General features: G+C 37.2%; 1 protein-coding gene across 11 annotated transcripts in view; it reads left to right on the top strand.

The window, feature by feature from the left end:
* SLC44A5 (solute carrier family 44 member 5) overlaps window positions 1-19,667 on the top strand; it is a 369,855-nt gene that overhangs the window by 47,115 nt on the left and 303,073 nt on the right. For 10 of the 11 annotated variants that reach the window (XM_053214248.1, XM_053214253.1, XM_027058847.2 and 7 more), the window contains one exon: window positions 11,319-11,395. The exons of the other annotated variant lie outside the window; for it this stretch is intronic. In XM_053214248.1, coding sequence (XP_053070223.1) covers window positions 11,383-11,395 — 13 coding nt within the window. In that variant the 5' untranslated portion in view covers window positions 11,319-11,382. The remainder of the gene's footprint in view (window positions 1-11,318; window positions 11,396-19,667) is intronic. 11 annotated transcript variants of the gene reach the window in all.

Genomic DNA, 19,667 nt, shown 5'->3' with positions numbered 1-19,667 from the left:
AAGTTCTTTATATATCCTGGATACAAGTCCTTTATCAGATATATAATTTGCAAATATTTTCTCCCATTCTGTGAGTTGTCTTTTCACATTCTTCTTTAAAAATTGAGTATAGCTGACAGACAATGTCTTTTCACTTTCTTGATTGTATCATTCGCAGCACAAAAAAGTAAATTTAGATGACATCCAATGTATCTAGCTTTTCTTTTTTCACTTGTGCTTTTGATTTCATGTAATAAACATTTGAATGTGTAGTCACTAAGCACCTACTTTATGCTAGGCACTATACAAAGTGCCAAGCATGGATGAATTCAGGGATTGGCAACTTTTCTGAAGTTATATCATAAATAATCATGAATCATTTTGTTATATTTGAAAGGATGTTTTGGGATAAGGGGTTAAATGTCTATGAAAGTACTTTGATTTGAAGTGGCCTGATCAAGCAAGCCACTCAGTAGAAGTATGGATGGTAATGCAATGAGGTAGTAGTTTTAAGAGTAATAAGATTCCCTTCCCTGTAAGATTGTGGGGGTGCGGTTTAACACTGGCCCTGAATGTGTCATTAAATCATTTATGTGTTATGCACTTTATCTAAATTACTCATTTAATTGTCATTAGATCCCATGACCAACTTCTCCAACTCCTCAGTCCATAGAATGTTTCCTCTATTATTTCCTTGCTGTTTCAGAAACCTGATTGTGCCACAAGGACAGTTTCCCATGGGGCTTCCTAGAGTGGGTGTTATTCATTCTCTCCTGCTCCCTGTATCACAGATCCTCAGAATCTCATTTGAATTGCATGCTATCTGGAAATCACTCCCTATCTCTTCTGTTTGCTATAAGTTACTGATATATTGGTTCCTCTCTCACATCCATCAAAGCTTTAGCATTTTCCTCACAGGTTTCCCCTCAAACTTGAGACTTACTATTATTCTTGTAGGTGTCTTCATCTGTATATTGACCATTTATTTCCCCTTTATTACATCCAGTCACTCCCTACTGCTCACTAGATCAGATTCAGACTTCTCCATATAATACTCAGTGCCCCTAACTTAACTGTCCAACATTATCATACCCAGTGCTTGGTGCTAACTGACCATGAAAGTCAGTGCTATCTTTTTTGTGACCCAGCCAACTCCCATGACCTGTATGTGTTTCCAGCTTATGCTTTGGCTTATGTAGTTCCTAGCACTTAAATGGTTCTGTTCTTTTCTAATTCAAATTTTGTCCATCATTTAAAAACCCTGTTCCAGTTCTGCTTTCTTTTCCTTGACTACTCATTACTATTTTGTATTACTCTTGTCTGAGCCAGACAATTAATACTTGTCAGGAACTATTTATTTATTGCTAGTTTCTAAGACTCTATACAGTTCATTTAACACTTTAAGAATAATACAGTCTTATTTCCCTACGGTGTTGTGTTTGTAAGACTTCTTTTCAGTAGATAGCTGGCTTCTTGTGAGCAAGTCAGTGTCTGCACATCTATCTGTGGTAGGTACTGTTGTCTGAACTGGCAGATTGTTGGTAAACACTTAATGTTTATATAGTGAGTTCCTGATCCTTTCAGTAATCTTGAATCTCTGTCAGTGAGTTTATGAGTTTTATTTAATAATAATAGTTACAATGAATAATAGTAATAATAATAATAATAATAATAATAATAATAATAATAGAAGAAGAAGAAGAAGAGGAGGAGGAGGAGGAGAAATAAAGGGGAGAGGGAGGAGGAGGAGGGGGAGTTATTTTATATTTTGTTGATTTTTTTTGGGGGGGGGGATGTGTGACCAAGATCAGTCTGCACTTTCCTTCCCTTTGGATGAGTTTGATTCCACATGAATATTTTTCTCAGATTAGACAGTGTTGGTTTTATGATACTGACTCAATATTGAGGTCTCAGGACCTCCATCAAAATATCACAAAATTGATGATCATAACAAGAAAAATTATATATAGCTCATGTCCTATAATTCTATATGAAAGTTTGGGGATTTTCTGAATATGATCTTTAATTCTTTTCTTTTTAAAAAGTAGCTAACCAGTAGTATTAAGGCAGGATTTATATATGAACGTTTCCTTTTCTCTGAGTGGAATAGCAACTCAACAATGTGCAAGTGCCATGCTCATAGATGACAAAGCGTAGTAAACTGTGCCCATTTTGAATACCCACTTCTGTTGGTTTTAGTTCAATGTGCTAGTTTCTTGGCAGCAGTCTGAAATCTCCAACGGAAAATAACTGATATGTCTCCGTAACCAACATGCTTGATCTTTGGCAAAGTGATTTGAAGATTTGTGTTACATTTTATCAAGTACTAAAAATTTTAGATAGCACGTTTTTATAGTTCAGGAGTAAATTTGTCAGTGCTCTTACTATTACTTGAGGTTCTTGTTCAATTGTCTTGCTGTTGTTACTTCTAAAGAAATATTGTATACATATATACATTATATATACATACATATACATATATACATATACATTGTATACATATATACATTATATATACATACATATACATATATACATATATACACATTGTATACATATATACACATACATATACATATACATATATATACATATACATATATACATATACATACATTATATACATATATACATACATATATATATTGTTCTTTCTGTTTGAAATACCTACCCCCTTTTGCCATTTGAAGAACTGAACTTTTTTTTTTTTAATTTTTTTTTCAACGTTTTTTATTTATTTTTGGGACAGAGAGAGACAGAGCATGAACGGGGGAGGGGCAGAGAGAGAGAGGGAGACACAGAATCGGAAACAGGCTCCAGGCTCCGAGCCATCAGCCCAGAGCCCGACGCGGGGCTCGAACTCACGGACCGCGAGATCGTGACCTGGCTGAAGTCGGACGCTTAACCGACTGCGCCACCCAGGCGCCCCTTGAAGAACTTTTCTGAGGAATTGTTTGTGAAACTTTTCCTGGCCCTTCTCCTTCCAGCAGAATTAATCATTCTCTACTCTGCTCTACTTCTGTGCCTTATATCCTTGTTCCGATGCTTCTTGTGCCCCATTCAAATTCTCTTGGCCTTTTTACTCCAGCCCATGAGTGCTGTGACAATTTCTGTGAAAATGCTGTCCACCTTCATGCAGGTACGGCCTGACAGTACCTTGCCTCAGGCCTGTGCCCTTTTACCTCTCACTGGTTCCCGCCCCACATCCCCATGGCTTCTTTACTGGATGGTGAAGTAGCAGGGGACACCTCTGGGATTTTGCCGTGTCTCATGCATGTGCAACCCAGGAGTGATGGGGCGTAATGCCCTGAGGGAACACTCTTGATTAGTGAGGAGCAGAGTAATGGACAGACGATTTCAGCTTTTTTCCCCCAGGAGGTGTTCTTTAAGAATGAGTATCCAGCCATCTATACAGCTAGTCAACTCAATAATGAATCTTTTTTTGACTCCTTCTTTTTTTGCTTTGTTCCCTCTTTCTTAACTCTTATCCTCTGAATCATACTCCTTTGTCTTAGGTCCTGTATTCTGGGGAACCCAGGCTGAGAAAACACCATTGTTACTTGTAGAACACTGCATTATATTTATTTAAATGTCTCTTGCTGCCTCTAGGTCAGTGACTTTTTAAATGTCTCAAAACAGTAATATCTTAAGTCAACCTCCAAAACATACAACTGGTAAAAGTAGAGCAATTCTGATTGAAATTGGAATGGAACAGAGGCTTTGAAAAACAAACAAAAAATAATGTACTAATTAAGCTATGAACTTCACGAGTTAGAAAATATGTCCTATTAATCTTTGACTCCTAATAACCTGGCATAGTGGCTGGCCCCAGCAGGGAGTCTATAATGTTTGTTAAATTGAACTAAATTGAACTGAGGGGAACTGAAGTCTAGAAAATATAATTTCATTTAGGCTACAGCGATTATGGATAAAAGAAAAAACAAAACAGAAATATAGTTCTAATACTTTTTCTGGAAACATGTGGGTTTTATTAGAAAAGACAACGAAACTTCTGTAAGATTGTTTTCTCATTCTTGAACTGATTTGTTAATTTTCAAACTGTTGTCCTGTTTTTTTTGTTATATACCAGCAGTAATAGATTTAAATTGAATTTTTAAAAATCCCCCAAATTCTTAAAAAAATTTTTTTAACGTTTATTTATTTTTGAGAGACAGAGAGAGATAGAGCATGAGCGGGGGAGGGGCAGAGATAGAGGGAAACAAAGAATCTGAAACAGGCTCCAGGCTCTAAGCTGTCAGCCCGATGCAGGGTTCGAACTCACAGACTGAACCACAAGATCATGACCTGAGCCAAAGTCAGCCGCTTAACCGACTGAGCCAACCAGGGGCCCCGATCCCCCATATTCTTTAAATTGTTTGTTAACAAAGGCAAAAGAGGTGGGAAGGTTATCATTTATAATTATTTCACAGTCACAAATATGGAACAGGTGAGATAGAGAGCTAAAGATCATTTTCTAGAAAGTAAATATGCCACTACAAAATCAAAGAGCCATAAACGGAAGCTCCACTTACATCCTGTTATTATAATCAGTATTGAATGGTGTCATCATTTCTTAAACGTGACAGAAACTCCAGAGGGATAGTTATTGCGAGCAAGGCTTTCTGGTATTCTGACATGGGGAAAAAAGCCCCAATGAAAAAATTGCTGGCTGGGAAATTCATGCTTTAAAAAAAAGTATATTTTTAAAGCATATTTTTTGTATAAAGGATTTTGTTTATTGATCCATCAATCCACCCACTTGTTCACTCACCCATCATAATGGCGTTGAGATTGGCATATTGAAAACCTGCATGAGAGTTTGTTCTTTACCATCAGTCAATGGACTTTTTGTCAATCATTTTTCTTTATACAAGAACTTTAAACTTTTATGGATAACTAGTGACTGGTTTCCATCTTCTTTATTGTAAAAAATGGGCTTATTTATCAGATTTTTGAACAAAATATAGCCCTAACATCTATCCATACAATCATCAACATAAATGTCAATAACACCTACTTTGTGCTTAAGTGCTAAGGATTCAGTAGTGAATATAGTTTATGAATATTAGACATGGAAGGAACACTAAGAGACTTTATAGGATGGGCTGATGAGGCACAGTTACTGACTGATGAGACACGGTCACGTATTTAGGCTTAGTGACTTGCCCAAGATAACAGAGCTTGTGAGTAAATTATTCCTCAGAATACATAAGGTTATTTTCAGATACCACTTTTATTGGCATTAATCCTCCAAGCATTGCTGAGTGATAAACTATGAAGACAGCCAACTGCAAAAGTAGTTACAGAAATGAGAAAACACTAAAAAGGAAACTAGAAAAGGGAGGGTTAAGGATAGATTGGGATGAAGTAGGGAAAAAAAATCGGTTTCATTTCAGTTCATCTGTAAATTTTTCAAACTTGGATTTTTCCTCCTACTGGATTCCATATGGTTTGTATATAAAAATATATGTAATATATTGCATTTAAAATTAAAAACATAAACTAATGTTTATTGAGAGCCTAACGTGTCAGGGCACTTTAATATATGTATTAACTCATTTAATGCTTACCACTACTCTGTGAAATATTGTATTCTTCTATCTGGATGACTATTTCAGCCTAGTGTTACAGTATGTGCATCATAGTGACTATCACCACCTAGAGTCTGACACAGCTTTCAGGTTAATAACCTCTGGGTTATTATATGGTCACTCAGAGGTTAAGAGGCTCAGGCATATTGATTCCTTGTAACTAAACCTATAAGAGTCTGATTATAAGCCAGAAGAACATCAATTTACAGGTCTCTATGAAGAAATTAACTGCCAAGTAGACTAGAATATTCATGTCAGTTTGTTAGCACATATTTTCCCCATGGGAAGAAAGCTTGGAAAAAAAATATTAAGGACAGGAAGATGCTAAGGAAGTATAAAAGTAGAAGAAAATGAGTTGGATGCTTTTAATAAGGAAATTGTTATGCCATTATTTGAGCCCAGTGTGCCTTCTCCACCATAGAAAGGTACTTGCATATCTAAGGGATCTGAATATTACTTTCAGTCAGTCAGGTCCCTCTGTCAATATGTCTCCAATAATGGCCAGTTGTGGACTCAGATGGAACAAGACAGAGCAGATTGGGAGAGTCTGAGACTGCTCACAACCAGCCAAGCATCTGTAGGTGCTGGAAGGAGGAACAGATAGGCAGCATATAGAATAAGTATAGTAATCAGGACAAAGATTATAACAAGAGTAATCTCTAACAGTGATTGAAGATTTATTATGTGTTAGAAATTGTGATAAGAGCTTTCTATCAATTACCTAACTTAATTCTAAGAAAAACCATCTGAGGTAAATACCATTAGTATTCCTGTTTTATAGATGAGGAAACAAGTCTAGAAAAGTTAAAGTAATATACTACAAAGTGAAATTTTTAAAATTTATTTTTAGAGAGAGAGAGAGTACAAGTAGGAAGGGACAGAGAGAGAGAGAGAGAGGGAGAGAGAGAAAATCCCAAACAGGCTCCACACTACCAGTGCAGAACCTGATGAGGGGCTCAGATTCATCAACTGTGACATCATGACCTGGGCTGTTGCCAGACACTTAACTGACTGAGCCACCCAGGCACCCCAGAAAGTGAAATTTTTGTAACATAGGATAGTCCAGATTGGGTTGAGGCATCTCATGGCTAACATGTCTGAAGTTGAACTTCTCATTTCTTAAAACATGTTCATCCTCCAAATCTGAAGCTTCTGAATACTTCTAGACCTCTCTGTCTCCCTCAGTTACAGACGTCAGCAAATCCTGTAAATTTTACTTCCCAAATATGCAGTTGATCTTTCCCATTTTCTCTGCCTCTGCTGTCATTGCTCTAGAGCAGTTATGGACTTCCTCTGCAGTAACTAGCTTCCTCCCCTACAAACCAATTTATTGTCCAAAGTGTGGGCTTTTTCCTTTTGGAGGTCAAATTCACGTAACATAAAATTCATCATCTTAACAATTTTAAAAGTGTGTAATTAAGTGGCTTTTTGTACATTCGCAATGTATCGCAACCATCAGTAATTCCAGTTCATTTTCAAAAAGGATCCTCATCCATTGATCAGTCACTTCCCATTCTCCTTCCTTCAGCCTCTGAAAACCACTGGTCTACTTTCTGTCTCTATGAATTTGCCCATTCCAGACATTTCATATAAATGGAGTTGTACATTTATGACCTTTTATGCCTGGCTTCTTTCTCTTGGCATAATCTTTTCAAGGTTCATCCATGTATTGGTGCTTCATTTTTTATGGCTGAGTAGTATTCCCTTGCATGGATATACCACATGTTGTTTATCCATTCATCTGTTGATGGACATTTAGGTTGTTTCCACTTTTGACTATGATGAATAATTGTGTTATGAATGTTTGTGTACCTATTTTTGTTTGAATACCTGTTTTCACCTTGCCAGAGTAATCTTTTAAAAATGAAAATCATGTGGTTTCCCACTTAAAAGCATCATAATTATATTATAATCCAAATTCCTTCCCTTGGGGCACAAAGATTTACATAATCTGCCTGTCCTTTCTCATTTAAGCATTTTTTTCCTTCCCTCAATATATTCCAGTCCCACTGATTTCCATTTAGTTCTGCCAACTCCCTAACCCTTTTTAGAGTATTCACACTTGTTATTTTTTGGCCTGAAATACTCTTTCCGTTGCTTTTCCTGGCTAGTTCATTTTCATCACCATTTTGGAACTGTTGTGGAAAGAATTGATTCAGGAGAATAATCAATGGGTGATAAAAGTCTGAAGACAAATGACATATATTATCAAAATACCTCTCCAGAGATTAGTTATTAATTGCAAAGTGAGAAATGGTAGTCTATAAAGGAGAAATCTGGCTGACACTACCTTATTGGGTCATCAAAGTTAATATGACCAGTGACAGATAAACTGAGATTTGATTCCTGATGTTATGCATTACGATGTTATAATGTTATACATTATGTTATACATTATGTGTGTGTGTGTGTAATGAGAAAGAAATCAAATATGTCAAAATGATAACAATTGGTGAATCTGGTTGAGGAGTATGCAACAGTTCTTTGTTTTATGCTTGCAACTCTTCTGTAAGTTTGAAATTATTCAACATAAACCATTAGAGGGGGAAAACGAGTGATTCTCATCTGCCTGAGGAAAGGTGTTCTTTTCTGCTCGAGTCACTGTCACTGAATAGAAATCAGTTGACAGTGCCAAAGAGAAACTGTGGACCATATGAGACAGAACTGATAGCACAGTTGGTAGATGAACTTGCAGTAGTATTTATCAGTATAATCGAGACAGAGGGTTGAGTTTCTTACAACTCTCCCAGAAGACTGTTACCTTATGTGGATAATTTGATTCATTTTATAAACACTAATGGGGCTCCCATTATACATCAGGAACTTTGTTAGGCACTGGGGCTACAATGATGGCTGACCTCACTCTCCTATTCTTAGATTACTGACAATTGGGGAAGAAGGACAGCTATAAAGGCAAATTTAATATGTGACAGCAAAAGCAAACAGAGAGAAGTTACAGAAGTTAGGAGATGCAATAGTTAAGACAATGGGGAGGAGGGAGTGGCATGGTAGAGGGAATGGCAGTGAGGCCCAGGGGTTTCCCACTGGGTGGAAGGGGAGGGATGGTAGAGAGTACGAGCAAAGGGAACAGCAAGGGTAGAGGCAGGAGATGTACAAAAGCACAGGCTATTTGGGGGCTCTTAAGCAAATTGGTGTTGCTGAAGTGTAATATAGCTTTCTGATTTTTAGTTTGTGGTAATAAAAAAGAAATTAGTTTTTAGTTTACAGTTTAGTTCTGAATAGTTTTTTTGAATTTTTTAAAAAATCTTTATTTTTGAGAGAGAGAGACAGAGTGTGACCAGGGGAGGAGCAGAGAGGGAGACACAGAATCCGAAGCAGGCTCCAGACCCCGAGCTGTCAGCACAGAGCCCGACGCGGGGCTTGAACCCGTGAACCATGAGATCATGACCTGAGCCGAAGTTGGTCACTCAACCGACTGAGCCACCCAGGCACCCCAGTTCTGGATATTTTTAAGACATTAAAATAGTATAATATAATCAACACTAAAGAATGTGAAATGCAAGTTGATCTTTTCATGAACTTTTTATTTTGTATGACATGACATCTTATTATAACCTGGGATTTCTCTTTTGACCATTGTACCTATTTCAGTGTTTGTCAAATTTGAATAATATATGAATCTTTTTTTAAGGAAATAAATTCCCATAATTCCCAAGAGTCATATCTTCAAGATGCTTAATAGTTGGTGGATCTCAGTTTAAAAAGTATTGCTGTAAAAGGGACATTTTGTTTTCAATTAGCAAAATTGTTTGGGATTACCAAAATGAATACAAAACAAATAATTAAAATGCAATTATTAAACAGTAAAAATATTTGTAATCTTTGAGTCAAAGCTTAATATTCTTAATATGCAAGCTTTACACAAATTTGTAAGTAATATATTCAGACATCTGTAAGTACATAGACAAAAAGAACCTAAATAATTTCCAAAAGATGAAATAAAAATAACTAGCAAACATTTAAAATGTTCACTTTCAATAGTAACAAAAAAAAGCACTTCAAATGAGAGACGATTTCTTTTTTAAGTTTTTTATTTTGAGAGAGAGAGAGAGAGAGAGACCATGAGCACAGGAGGGGCAGAGAGAGAGGGAGAGGGAAAACCCAAGGAGGCTCCGTGCTGTCAGTGCAGAACCTGACATGAAGCTCCATCTCACCAACCATGAGATCATGACCTGAGCTGAAATCAAGAATTGGATGCTTAACCGACTTTGGATGCTTAACCGACTGAGCCACCCAGGTGCCCCAAGACCATTTTTTGACCTATAAAATTGGTAGATATTTTAAAAAATTATAACCTGTGTTGATAAGGATTTTTTTTAATGAAAGAAGAAATTACCAAGTAATCTAATTGTCCAACAACATGGAAATACTTAAGTAAAATATGCATTGATGAAATAGGACATTACTTGGACAATAAAATAATAGTTTTTTTTTTAATTTTTAAATGTTAGAAATGCTTATGCTATCATGAAATATAAGAAGGATTGAACAAAAAGTATGATCTCAATCTTGTCAAAATATGTGTAGAAGATTTTGATAATTATTCGGTTGTAATGGAAGATGTTAACAGTAGGAGAAGCTGGGTGAAGGGTATACAAGAACTGTCTATACTGTTTTTGCAACTTTTCTGTAAGTCTAAAATTATTTCAAAATAAAAAGTTACAAAACATATATAGAAAAATGACTGACGGGGGGCCTGGGTAACTCAGTAGGTTAAGCATCCAACTCTTGGTTTTGACTCAGGTCATGATCTCATGATTTCATGGCTTTGTGGGTTTGAGCCTGGCACTGAGCTCTGTGGTGGCAGTGTGGAGCCTGCTTGGGATTCTCTCTCTCCCTTTCTCTCTGCACCGCCCTCCCCCCCCCCACTTTGCGCTGTTTGAATCTCTCTCAAAGTAAATTAAAAAACTTAAAAAAAAAAAAAAAGGAGTGACAGAAAAAATGACCACATTTTAGTAGTGATGTCTACATGGTAAAATTAGCTTTTCCTTTTCATTAAAAAATGCTTTTTTGGGGTGCCTGGGTGGCTCAGTCGGTTAAGCATCTGACTTCAGCTCAGGTCATGATCTTGCAGTCTGTGAGTTCAAGCCCCGCGTCGGGCCCTGTGCTGACAGCTCAGAGCCTGTAGCCTGCTTCAGATTCTGTGTCTCCCTCTCTCTCTGCCCCTCCCTTGCTCATGCTCTGTCTTTCTCACCCTCAAAAATGAATAAATGTTAAAAATTTTTTTTTTAAAATGCTTTTTTTATAACAAATTTTTACAATAAGTTATGTGTTGTAAAATCATTAAAATACTTGACCTAAAATTAGGAAACACAGAGCTAAACTGAAAAGAAAAATGCCATCTACCACCAATTTGGCAGGTAAGCATAAAAACATAAATGGGAGTGTTGAAAGAAGGTTGCATATAAGCAGAAGACAGGATAGAGATATCAACTGGTTAGGCATGCATCTTACAGGTAGATGTGAAGTGTGAGAGTAGATAATAAAAATAAGGACCAGGATTTAGGAGGCAGTGAGAATTTTATTTCAGTATAGTAAAAAAGAAAACAGTTTCCTGCAAAGAGTAGATACCTGTAGTATTTCATGTGCTAGAAGAGAATTAGGCTAATTCTCTAGGTTTTTAGGGAGTGTAAAGTGTAGTTGTGAGAATATTCCCAAAATGTTGGTTTTTAATAAGTTAAAATCATTTGCTTTAGATAAGCATCTCCATACTTGTTTTTATCACAGACTTCTTTCTAAGCAGCTCAACTGTGCAGTGATTCAGGCTGCCTTCTGAAGATACAGCCTCTTTATGAGTGACGAAGGTAATCACCTACTCGAATTAAGTCCCTCTTGATCTGGACTTTTGTGTAAAATATTACTTGTTCAGTATTAAATAAGGATGATAGAAGAATGAATATACACATTGGGAGCTGTACCTGAAAAACTGCAGCATGTTAGACATTATGGTTCTCAATCTTTTCCCATCTCAAGACCTCCCATCTCATCCTCTCTTCTGCGTCTGGATCCTCCCTATAGCAGTGATTCTGGGGTAGATTTGGTGAGTGGGGGCTATGCAGTTAGTAAAAGCACATCCTCACGCATATTCAAGTCACTTCTGAAGCTGCTCCCTTTCCCCTGTGTCGTTCTACCTGAAGAGTTATTGCTATAAGCAGAATCTTTAACATTTATTTTAGAGGATTATTGTTTTCAGCCCCTTTCTCATGTTGTGACATGCCCAGAGCTTGCTCCTTAGACAAGTAAGCAAAATGCTGTCAGGTGTTCCTTGGAGAGGGACCATGGGGCTTCCCTTCAAATTTTAACCCTTATTCCTACTATCTCTATCTCCAGAATTAGGTTTTAAGCCCCTGGTAGGCACAGACCAGGTCTCTTCCACTTTTTTTGCCCTCTTCAGGCCTAGCCTTTAACTTTGGGAAAGGTGGTTACTTAGTGAATGTTTATTGAAAATGAATGCTGTTTTCCTTAAATGCAAATTTTATTCCTTCATGAAGGAAAATTTATTCCTAGCTATGAACAAAAAGTAAAATGCTGCATAAGTACAAACTAAAATGGAAGATATACAATGTGGAACTTGAAACAGCAGCTTTGATCTTTGGCTGCGTATTTTAAGAAGATTAAAAGGGTTATTAAACATAGGATCTAAAGATTTAACAAGATGCTTAAAAATGGTCCAATAATGTATCTAAATCTACATAAGGTTCCTGAAGGCTGTAAATGCATTGCATTGTGTGGCTGGTCACTAATAGGAACCCCTGCTTCTATGGGTGTGTTACAGGGGATTGTGCATCCAGAAGTTATCCGCTGAGTGGGGATTACAGTTGTGCCTAAACTATGAACACTGGGGAATAGCCAGTTTAAAGGACATTTTCTTTCATGCAGTTATACAATGTTATTAACATACTCATATCTGGGGAAAATTAGTCTTTTAGGCCTGTTTGCTCATCTGTCTGTAAAAGAGAATAACAGTAATTATTTCACAGACCAAGGTAAGGAGTGTATTGGCACAGTACCTGAGAAGTAGTATGTATATGCTGATGAAATGGTGGTTTTATGGTTGTTCACAAATTGTGATTCAGAATTGTGTTACAAATGCTTGAGTGTATTTGAGGTAGAATTACTACGGCCACGTTGTACTTCAACTACATTGTAGTTTATTTTGGCTCGTGTGAGCTAAGAGCAAAACATTGCTGCCATGTACAACAATGGTTTAAGGGAAAATAATTTCTCAAAGGTAAACAATTGGCATGTTCCTGGAGTTGTGGACCCATGATGCACTTGTAAGTTGAGTATTACCTAGCCCTTTCCCTGTTGCTCATTTAATATTTATCTCTCTTTTATGAATATTGGCTATCTGATAATCTAGAAAAGACATCACAACTTCCACCATCAGGAAGAAACCATTTCATTCACAGTAACATCCACCTTTTTTTTCACTTCTACTACTTGATGCTTCTATTGACTTCCATTTGATGTCAAGTAGCTTGCAGGCCTTAGACTGTAAATGAATAATTGCCTTTCTCTATGGCATTTATAAGTCAAACTCCCTAGGCTTGAGTCATCACTCAACTCATTTTGTAAGAACATCTTTCTCTTTATTTCTTAATCCCACTTTTGGGAACGTTTTAACAGATGTAAAGAATGAAAAAACTATGATGATTAGAAATCTATGACAAAAGTCATAGGAAATAGCACAGATCTTGGCAAAAACGTGTCCATTCATAGGGCAGCACTTGTACACTTTGTGTTTTATTTTATTTATTTTGTTTAAAAATATTTCTTGAGTTTATTTGTTTTGACAGAGAGTGAGAGAGAGCATAAGCAGGGGAGGGGCAGAGAGAAGGAGAGACAGAATCCCATGCAGATTCCATACCATTAGCACAGAGCCCAGTGCAGGGCTTGAACTCACAAGCCTTGAGGTCATGACCTGAGCTGAGATCAAGAGTCAGATATTTAACTGACTGAGCCACCCGGGCACCCCAAACACTTCTACACTTTTTAAAGTAGAGCTGAGAAGCTGCAACATCACCCACACCACCACCATCAGTACAGAATATTCAGTAAACAAAATTACCTGTGAAGCTGTGCTTGGTTTCATAGTAAGAGAAACACATCGAGAGCAGTGACCAAGAATTACTTATACAGAATTGACAGACAGACATAATAAAACCATTAAACAAATATCTCTATATGGGCATTGGGGTTTTCATTATACACATGTAATGTACAAATGAAATTTTGGCATGTAAAAAAGGCTGATTATGTGTCTAAAATTGAGATAAAAGTCGAGAGATAAAATTTAAAACTTTTGTGTTTGTCAGATTGATTGATGTGTATTAGTAACAATGTGACTATGTTCTTTTGAGTTTGTCAGGGTATAGGGCATTTCAGTTTGGTGGCCACCAGGACAGGACATCAGGACAGAGGCACGGAGAGTGATGGTTGTTACTCTTTGGAGTGGGTTCTTTAAAGCAGACCCAGACTCTGGGTAAGCCTGGTGCTAGTACCTGGTGCTAATGCCTCATGCTGTATTTCCAGAATGTGCCTTTAGCTCCTGTAACTGGGGGGCGGGGTCATGGAAAGGAACGACAGTATTTTTATGCATGTAGCTCTAGGAGGTACATGGCTTCAGGGACAACAAAGAGAAATGCCAATGCCAGAGATAACCAATTGGTAAATGGGCTAGCACCAAAAATTGCCTCAGAGAGGAGTAACAAATTTCACCTGATGTGAAACTGATGTGAATTTTATGTTTCCAAGTGCACATGTTAGCAACAAAGCCAGCAAACATTCAAATCGGATTTTCCTAAAAAAAATTTTTTTAACGTTTATTTATTTTTGAGACAGAGAGAGACAGAGCATGAATGGGGGGAGGGTCAGAGAGAGAGGGAGACACAGAATCGGAAGCAGGCTCCAGGCTCCGAGCTGTCAGCACAGAGCCCGACACAGGGCTTGAACTTGTGAACCACAAGATCATGACCTGAGCCGAAGTCGGACACTTAACTGACTGAGCTACCCAGGCGCCCCTCAAATTGGACTTTCAAGCTGACAGTTTACTCAGACTTTCTACTTTAGCTTAAATGTGAGTGCCTCAATTCACTCCTTATTCATTTCTGCAATTGAAAGGAGGTCTTTATAGTAGGTCTTAAAGCACACTGAAGATTTATTTGCCTTAACATTTTAATTTTGCTAAATGCCAATAAATGCGATGCCTTATATTCACTCTTCTGTTAGGAAACTGCCTTAAAGAAAATGCTTTACTGTAAAATTTAAGAATTATATCATAATTCGTATTTCCAGAAGCCAAGATGCTATTTCTGCATATACCTGTACATCTAAAAATGTATCTAGATCTACATCCGTAACCATATCTGTATCTATCTGTTGTCCAGTGGTCACACTCTCAAACTTACTTATAGAAAATAGAAAATGACATATTTAGACAGAGTTAATAAGATTAAAAATCATATAAAAACTAAGGATACATACATACTTAAGGAAAAAAGGACTGCAATAAATGCAAGTAAAGGCAATAACACTTTTTCTTCCACCCTAAGGCAAACAGTTGATCAAGACCTATCTGTTAATTCTTAGATTTTTTATTCTACTTCTTTGGTTGACCTCTCTTCTATAGCACATATAACAGCACTGAAATATTACAGAGATTCGCAAGGTTCCTGTGCAAAGATGAATCACAAATTTGTAAAGTTGGCATATTTTTGCATAGTTAATTACTTCTTTCTTTGGGTTCCCACTGTATATTGTATATACGTTGGCTGTCTTCTTTCTGTATTATAATTTTTTTACTTCTCTGTCTCTTTCACGAAACAGAATTCCTTAAAGAAGAAAATTATTCTTTTTTAAAAAAAAATAATCTCTACACCCAACGTGGGGCTCAAACTCATGACCCTGAGATCAAGACTCACATGCTATACTGACTGAGCCAGCCAGGTAACTCAGGAAATTATTCTCTGGATCCATAATGGATAGCACAGTGTCTGGCTTCTGAAAAGCACCCAGAAGGTGCCTGGGTGGCTCAGTTGGTTGACTGTCTGACTTTGGCTCAGGTCATGACCTCACAGCTCGTGAGTTTGAGCCCCACATCTGGCTCTGTGCTGACAGCTCAGAGCCTGGAGCCTGCTTCAGATTCTGTGTCTCCCTCTTTCTCTGCCCGTCCCCTGCTTGTGCTCTGTCCCTCTCTCTCCAAAATAAATAATCATTAAAAAATTTTAAAAAGCACCCAGAAGATCTTTAATGAATGAGTAAAAGAATGAATAAAAATTTTATAGTCTGTGAATAAGAAACATGGAGCAACTCTTTGTATTCACCATTCTAACCCAGAAATTGATTCTGAAACAGTTAATCCTTTTTTCCCTCCTCACCTTGTCTTCCGAGTGACAGAATTTCTATTTTAGTGTGATGCCCACATGGCCACCTCCTGTTGATAACTAGTAGGCACAACTCAGTTTCATGATGGACAGATGGACAAGCCTGCTGTTGTTCTTGGCCATGATACCGTTACTATAAATGCATCAAACATACCTTTCTTCCCTCCCCCCCTCTTTTTTTTTTGCAAGACTATACATATTTGCTCCAAACACTGCTCTGCTATATTTGTAATATTAGAGGCCCATAAGCAGGCTCTGGAAGACAGATTAGCAGACATATTTTGAGAGACACATGTCAATCTAACACAAAAAAGAGGACTCCATGGGAAAGAGGCCATAAAATATTGCTATTACTCAACTGAGGAGGGGTAAATTGTGCCTCTTTCTCTCCTAACATAATGGCATTGATAGGAAGAAAAATAAAGTTGCAATATATTTCTGGAAAAAGAAATCCAGATTATGCTACCAATTTGAATTGTTCAACTAGACGACCACAGTTATTCATTGAAATTTTGTATGTAATTACATATATGAATATTAGTTGCTTCAAATTAGTTACATAAGCTACAGTTCATAGACTTATCCAAACATTGGCATGTTATTTAAATTTTTAAGCCATATACAACATCCAAAGGCATTTTAACATGGAATTTTTTTTTGTAAGAAAAAAGGAAATAGGGGAAGAAATTTACTTATTTTTTCTCATGGGGCAGGCATGTTTATGCCACTTCCTATGTTTTTCATGTCATCTTCAGAACTACACTGTGAAATGCTTTTTATTATGATTATTTTATAAAAGAGAAACCTAGGAGTCAACGATAGTAACTTGTTCATGGTCACAGAGTTAGGAATGACAAAACTAATTCCAAGGCAAGTCTTTCCAAGTCAAATTTATTCTCTATTTACTGTGTTGGATCAGCCAGCATACAGCAAGTTTTCAAGGAATTTGAGTTTTAAAAATGTAACTAGTAGTGTTTAAAGGATCTTCCATATTGTGAATGATGTCTATGATGCCAGCTAAAGTAATTTCTTCTAAGTTAGGCAGGGTACTTGTCCCCTTTTCCGGATAAGAAAGTGGGTTGATTTAAAAAAATGATTCAATAATGTGCTGCAGGGAGGGGCACCTCGATGGCTCAGTCGGTTGAGTGTCCGACTCTTGGTTTCTGCTCAGGTCATGATCTCACAGTTTCATGGGTTCCAGCACCGCGTTGGTCTCTGCTCTGGCAGCGTGGAGGCTGCTTGGGATTCTCTCTCTCTCTCTGTCCCTCCCCCACTCACACTGTCTCTGTCTCTCTTAAAAATAAATAAATAAAAACTAAAACATAATAATAATAATAATAATAATAATAATAATAATAATAATAACGTGCTGCAGGGCAAGCGATCTCTGCATTTTTGGAATACCTAAGCCAGAAAGCAGAGTGTTCCAGTATTTCACAAACATTCCTTGGGAACTATTGTTCTGCTTTCTAGAAGTCATGATTTGTCTTGACTATCCTGTTTGCCTAAAGGACCCATGCCTGGGCCAACATGATGGGGTCTGACTAGAGCTCTTGGTTTCATTCTTGTTCTGACCAAAATCATGGACCACCAGTGATCTCAACTGACAAAGAGGGTTGAGGTGAAAATCACTCCAGTTTTCCAGGGCTCTCCTAGCAAGCATCAGTTTGTGGCTAGGTTTTCCTGAGGCCCACATGGATTGTTCCTGTTTATATCCAGACCCCAGGAGAACCCTGGAGCTGACTGCCGTTTTTTGTGGAGCTGGGGCAGTATAGGCCCTGAACTGCATCTACCTGTCTCAAGCATTCACTCCTTTCCCTCTGGCGTGGTGGCAGGGTCCATGTTGAAGAGAAGAAATTCTGTGTGCTTGCTACTTTCCTCATCCTACCCTCAAATAAGAGTTGGGCTCACTTTCTCAGGGTGAAAGGATAAGCTATGGGACCAACAGCTGTTACCTTGCAACTAAGTAACATAGTTGCTAAAATGGATTAACTCTGTGAGGTAACAGAACTGCCATTTGCTGTCCTGGTTTTCTTGGGTAATGCAGACAGTGCCAGGGGCAATTTCTAACTGTGTTAGATGATGGTTTCTCCCAAAAAAGCAGCTTCAATTACAGTATACCTAGAAATGAGAGTTAATCAAGACAGACTTATCAATTGGCTGGGTAAAATTTGACAAGTCAGTTTCATTCCAACTGAGTTGCAAAGGTGATTGCAATATTAGGAAACTGCTTTAGGGAGAGGATCTGGAAAATTATAATTCTAAAATGTGAGCACAATTTCCATGATGAGGAAATGGCCATTATTTATATTAAAATAGATGTCTATTTCTCTCCATTATCTCTTATTTTTTCATAGTCCTTCAAATATGTTTTTCTTGTAATTTAAATTTAGTGATTAAACTATATTATAATAGTGCATTCCCATTAATGAGAGAAATGTCACCTTTAAAAAGTTGATTCAGTAGTATAAGTTATTTTGGGACTGGATTTGAGCCCAGTTCCTATTAATGAAAACTATTTTCCTTTTCTTTTTCTAGGACAGTGGAATTAAAATAATCTGTTTTGTCTATTTCCAGTCATGACACATTCTAGGCTTCGGTAAATAAACCCAACTGAAAAATAACAGACTAACCAACTCTGTCTATCACTTGACTCAAAACTGTCATTTTTGATTTCAACGTTATATTCATGAGCATTAATATGAAAACTCTCTGCCAAAGGTTTGCTTTCTGTGTTTTGATTGCTTTAGAATAGAAATTTAAATCCTGAATTTCAGAAATAAATGAGGAAAGGCAGTGGGGAGAATCCTGGAGGGGAGTCAGGAGGCTGGTTCTGGTCTTGATCTGCTACCAATATGTGACTGGATGAGTCACTTTAAATTTCTTAGCATCAGTTTTGTTTGCTTTCACCAAGATGATTAGACCAGGTTAGGATGGCAAATGTTAGCTCAAACCCCTTCTCTGTTAGCTCTGATCAGTTGGTAATGGCTGCCTAGAGGGCTGCATTGGAGATAATGGTGGGCCTCTTCCAGACCTGACTGACAGGAGTATTGCAGGGGGGGGTGGGTAGGTGGCAAGAAAACCACTGATCTGATTTACTATCCCTGAACTTAACAACTTCTTGGGTGATTATCTGCTTCAATTTTGACTTTCATGATTTATTCTTGACTTTTCACTTCAAAAAATGGTCTCCCCATACTTGAAGACATTTTGAAAGTTTGAAAGCAAGGAGACATAGTCTTTGAGATCACCTAGCCAAAACTAGCTGATGTATATAAAGGTACTTTGTAAAAGGTAGAGCACCATTTTTGTTATTTGAGGATTACATAACTAATTAATGGTAACTTTTCCCATGATTCCTTTCCTCTCTAATTTTTCATGAATGCTTGTTGCATGACAGATGCAGCCTCTTTCAGTAAATTTCTTAGAACTTACTCATTCCATTGATAATTAATTAAGATCAATAGGTGTTAAATTGTATTGTATAGACAGTAACACTGTGTAGATATTCAGAGAGTTAGAGGGCTAAAGCCATCAGAGTTGTCAGGTAATATTGAAGAAGTATTGAGCAGAAGTTAAATAAAAGGGCATTGTTAGGTATGAGACAGAATTTTAATAAAGCATGTAATAAGATATAAGCACAATTTAGAACAATAAACAAGAAGTTTAAGCTATTGTGTTTCAATAAGAA

Source organism: Acinonyx jubatus, chromosome C1, assembly GCF_027475565.1.
Source record: "Acinonyx jubatus isolate Ajub_Pintada_27869175 chromosome C1, VMU_Ajub_asm_v1.0, whole genome shotgun sequence".
Classification (NCBI taxonomy): Eukaryota; Metazoa; Chordata; class Mammalia; order Carnivora; family Felidae; genus Acinonyx; species Acinonyx jubatus.
Note: the sequence above shows the minus strand (reverse complement) of the source record. Positions and strands in the feature narration are given on the sequence as shown.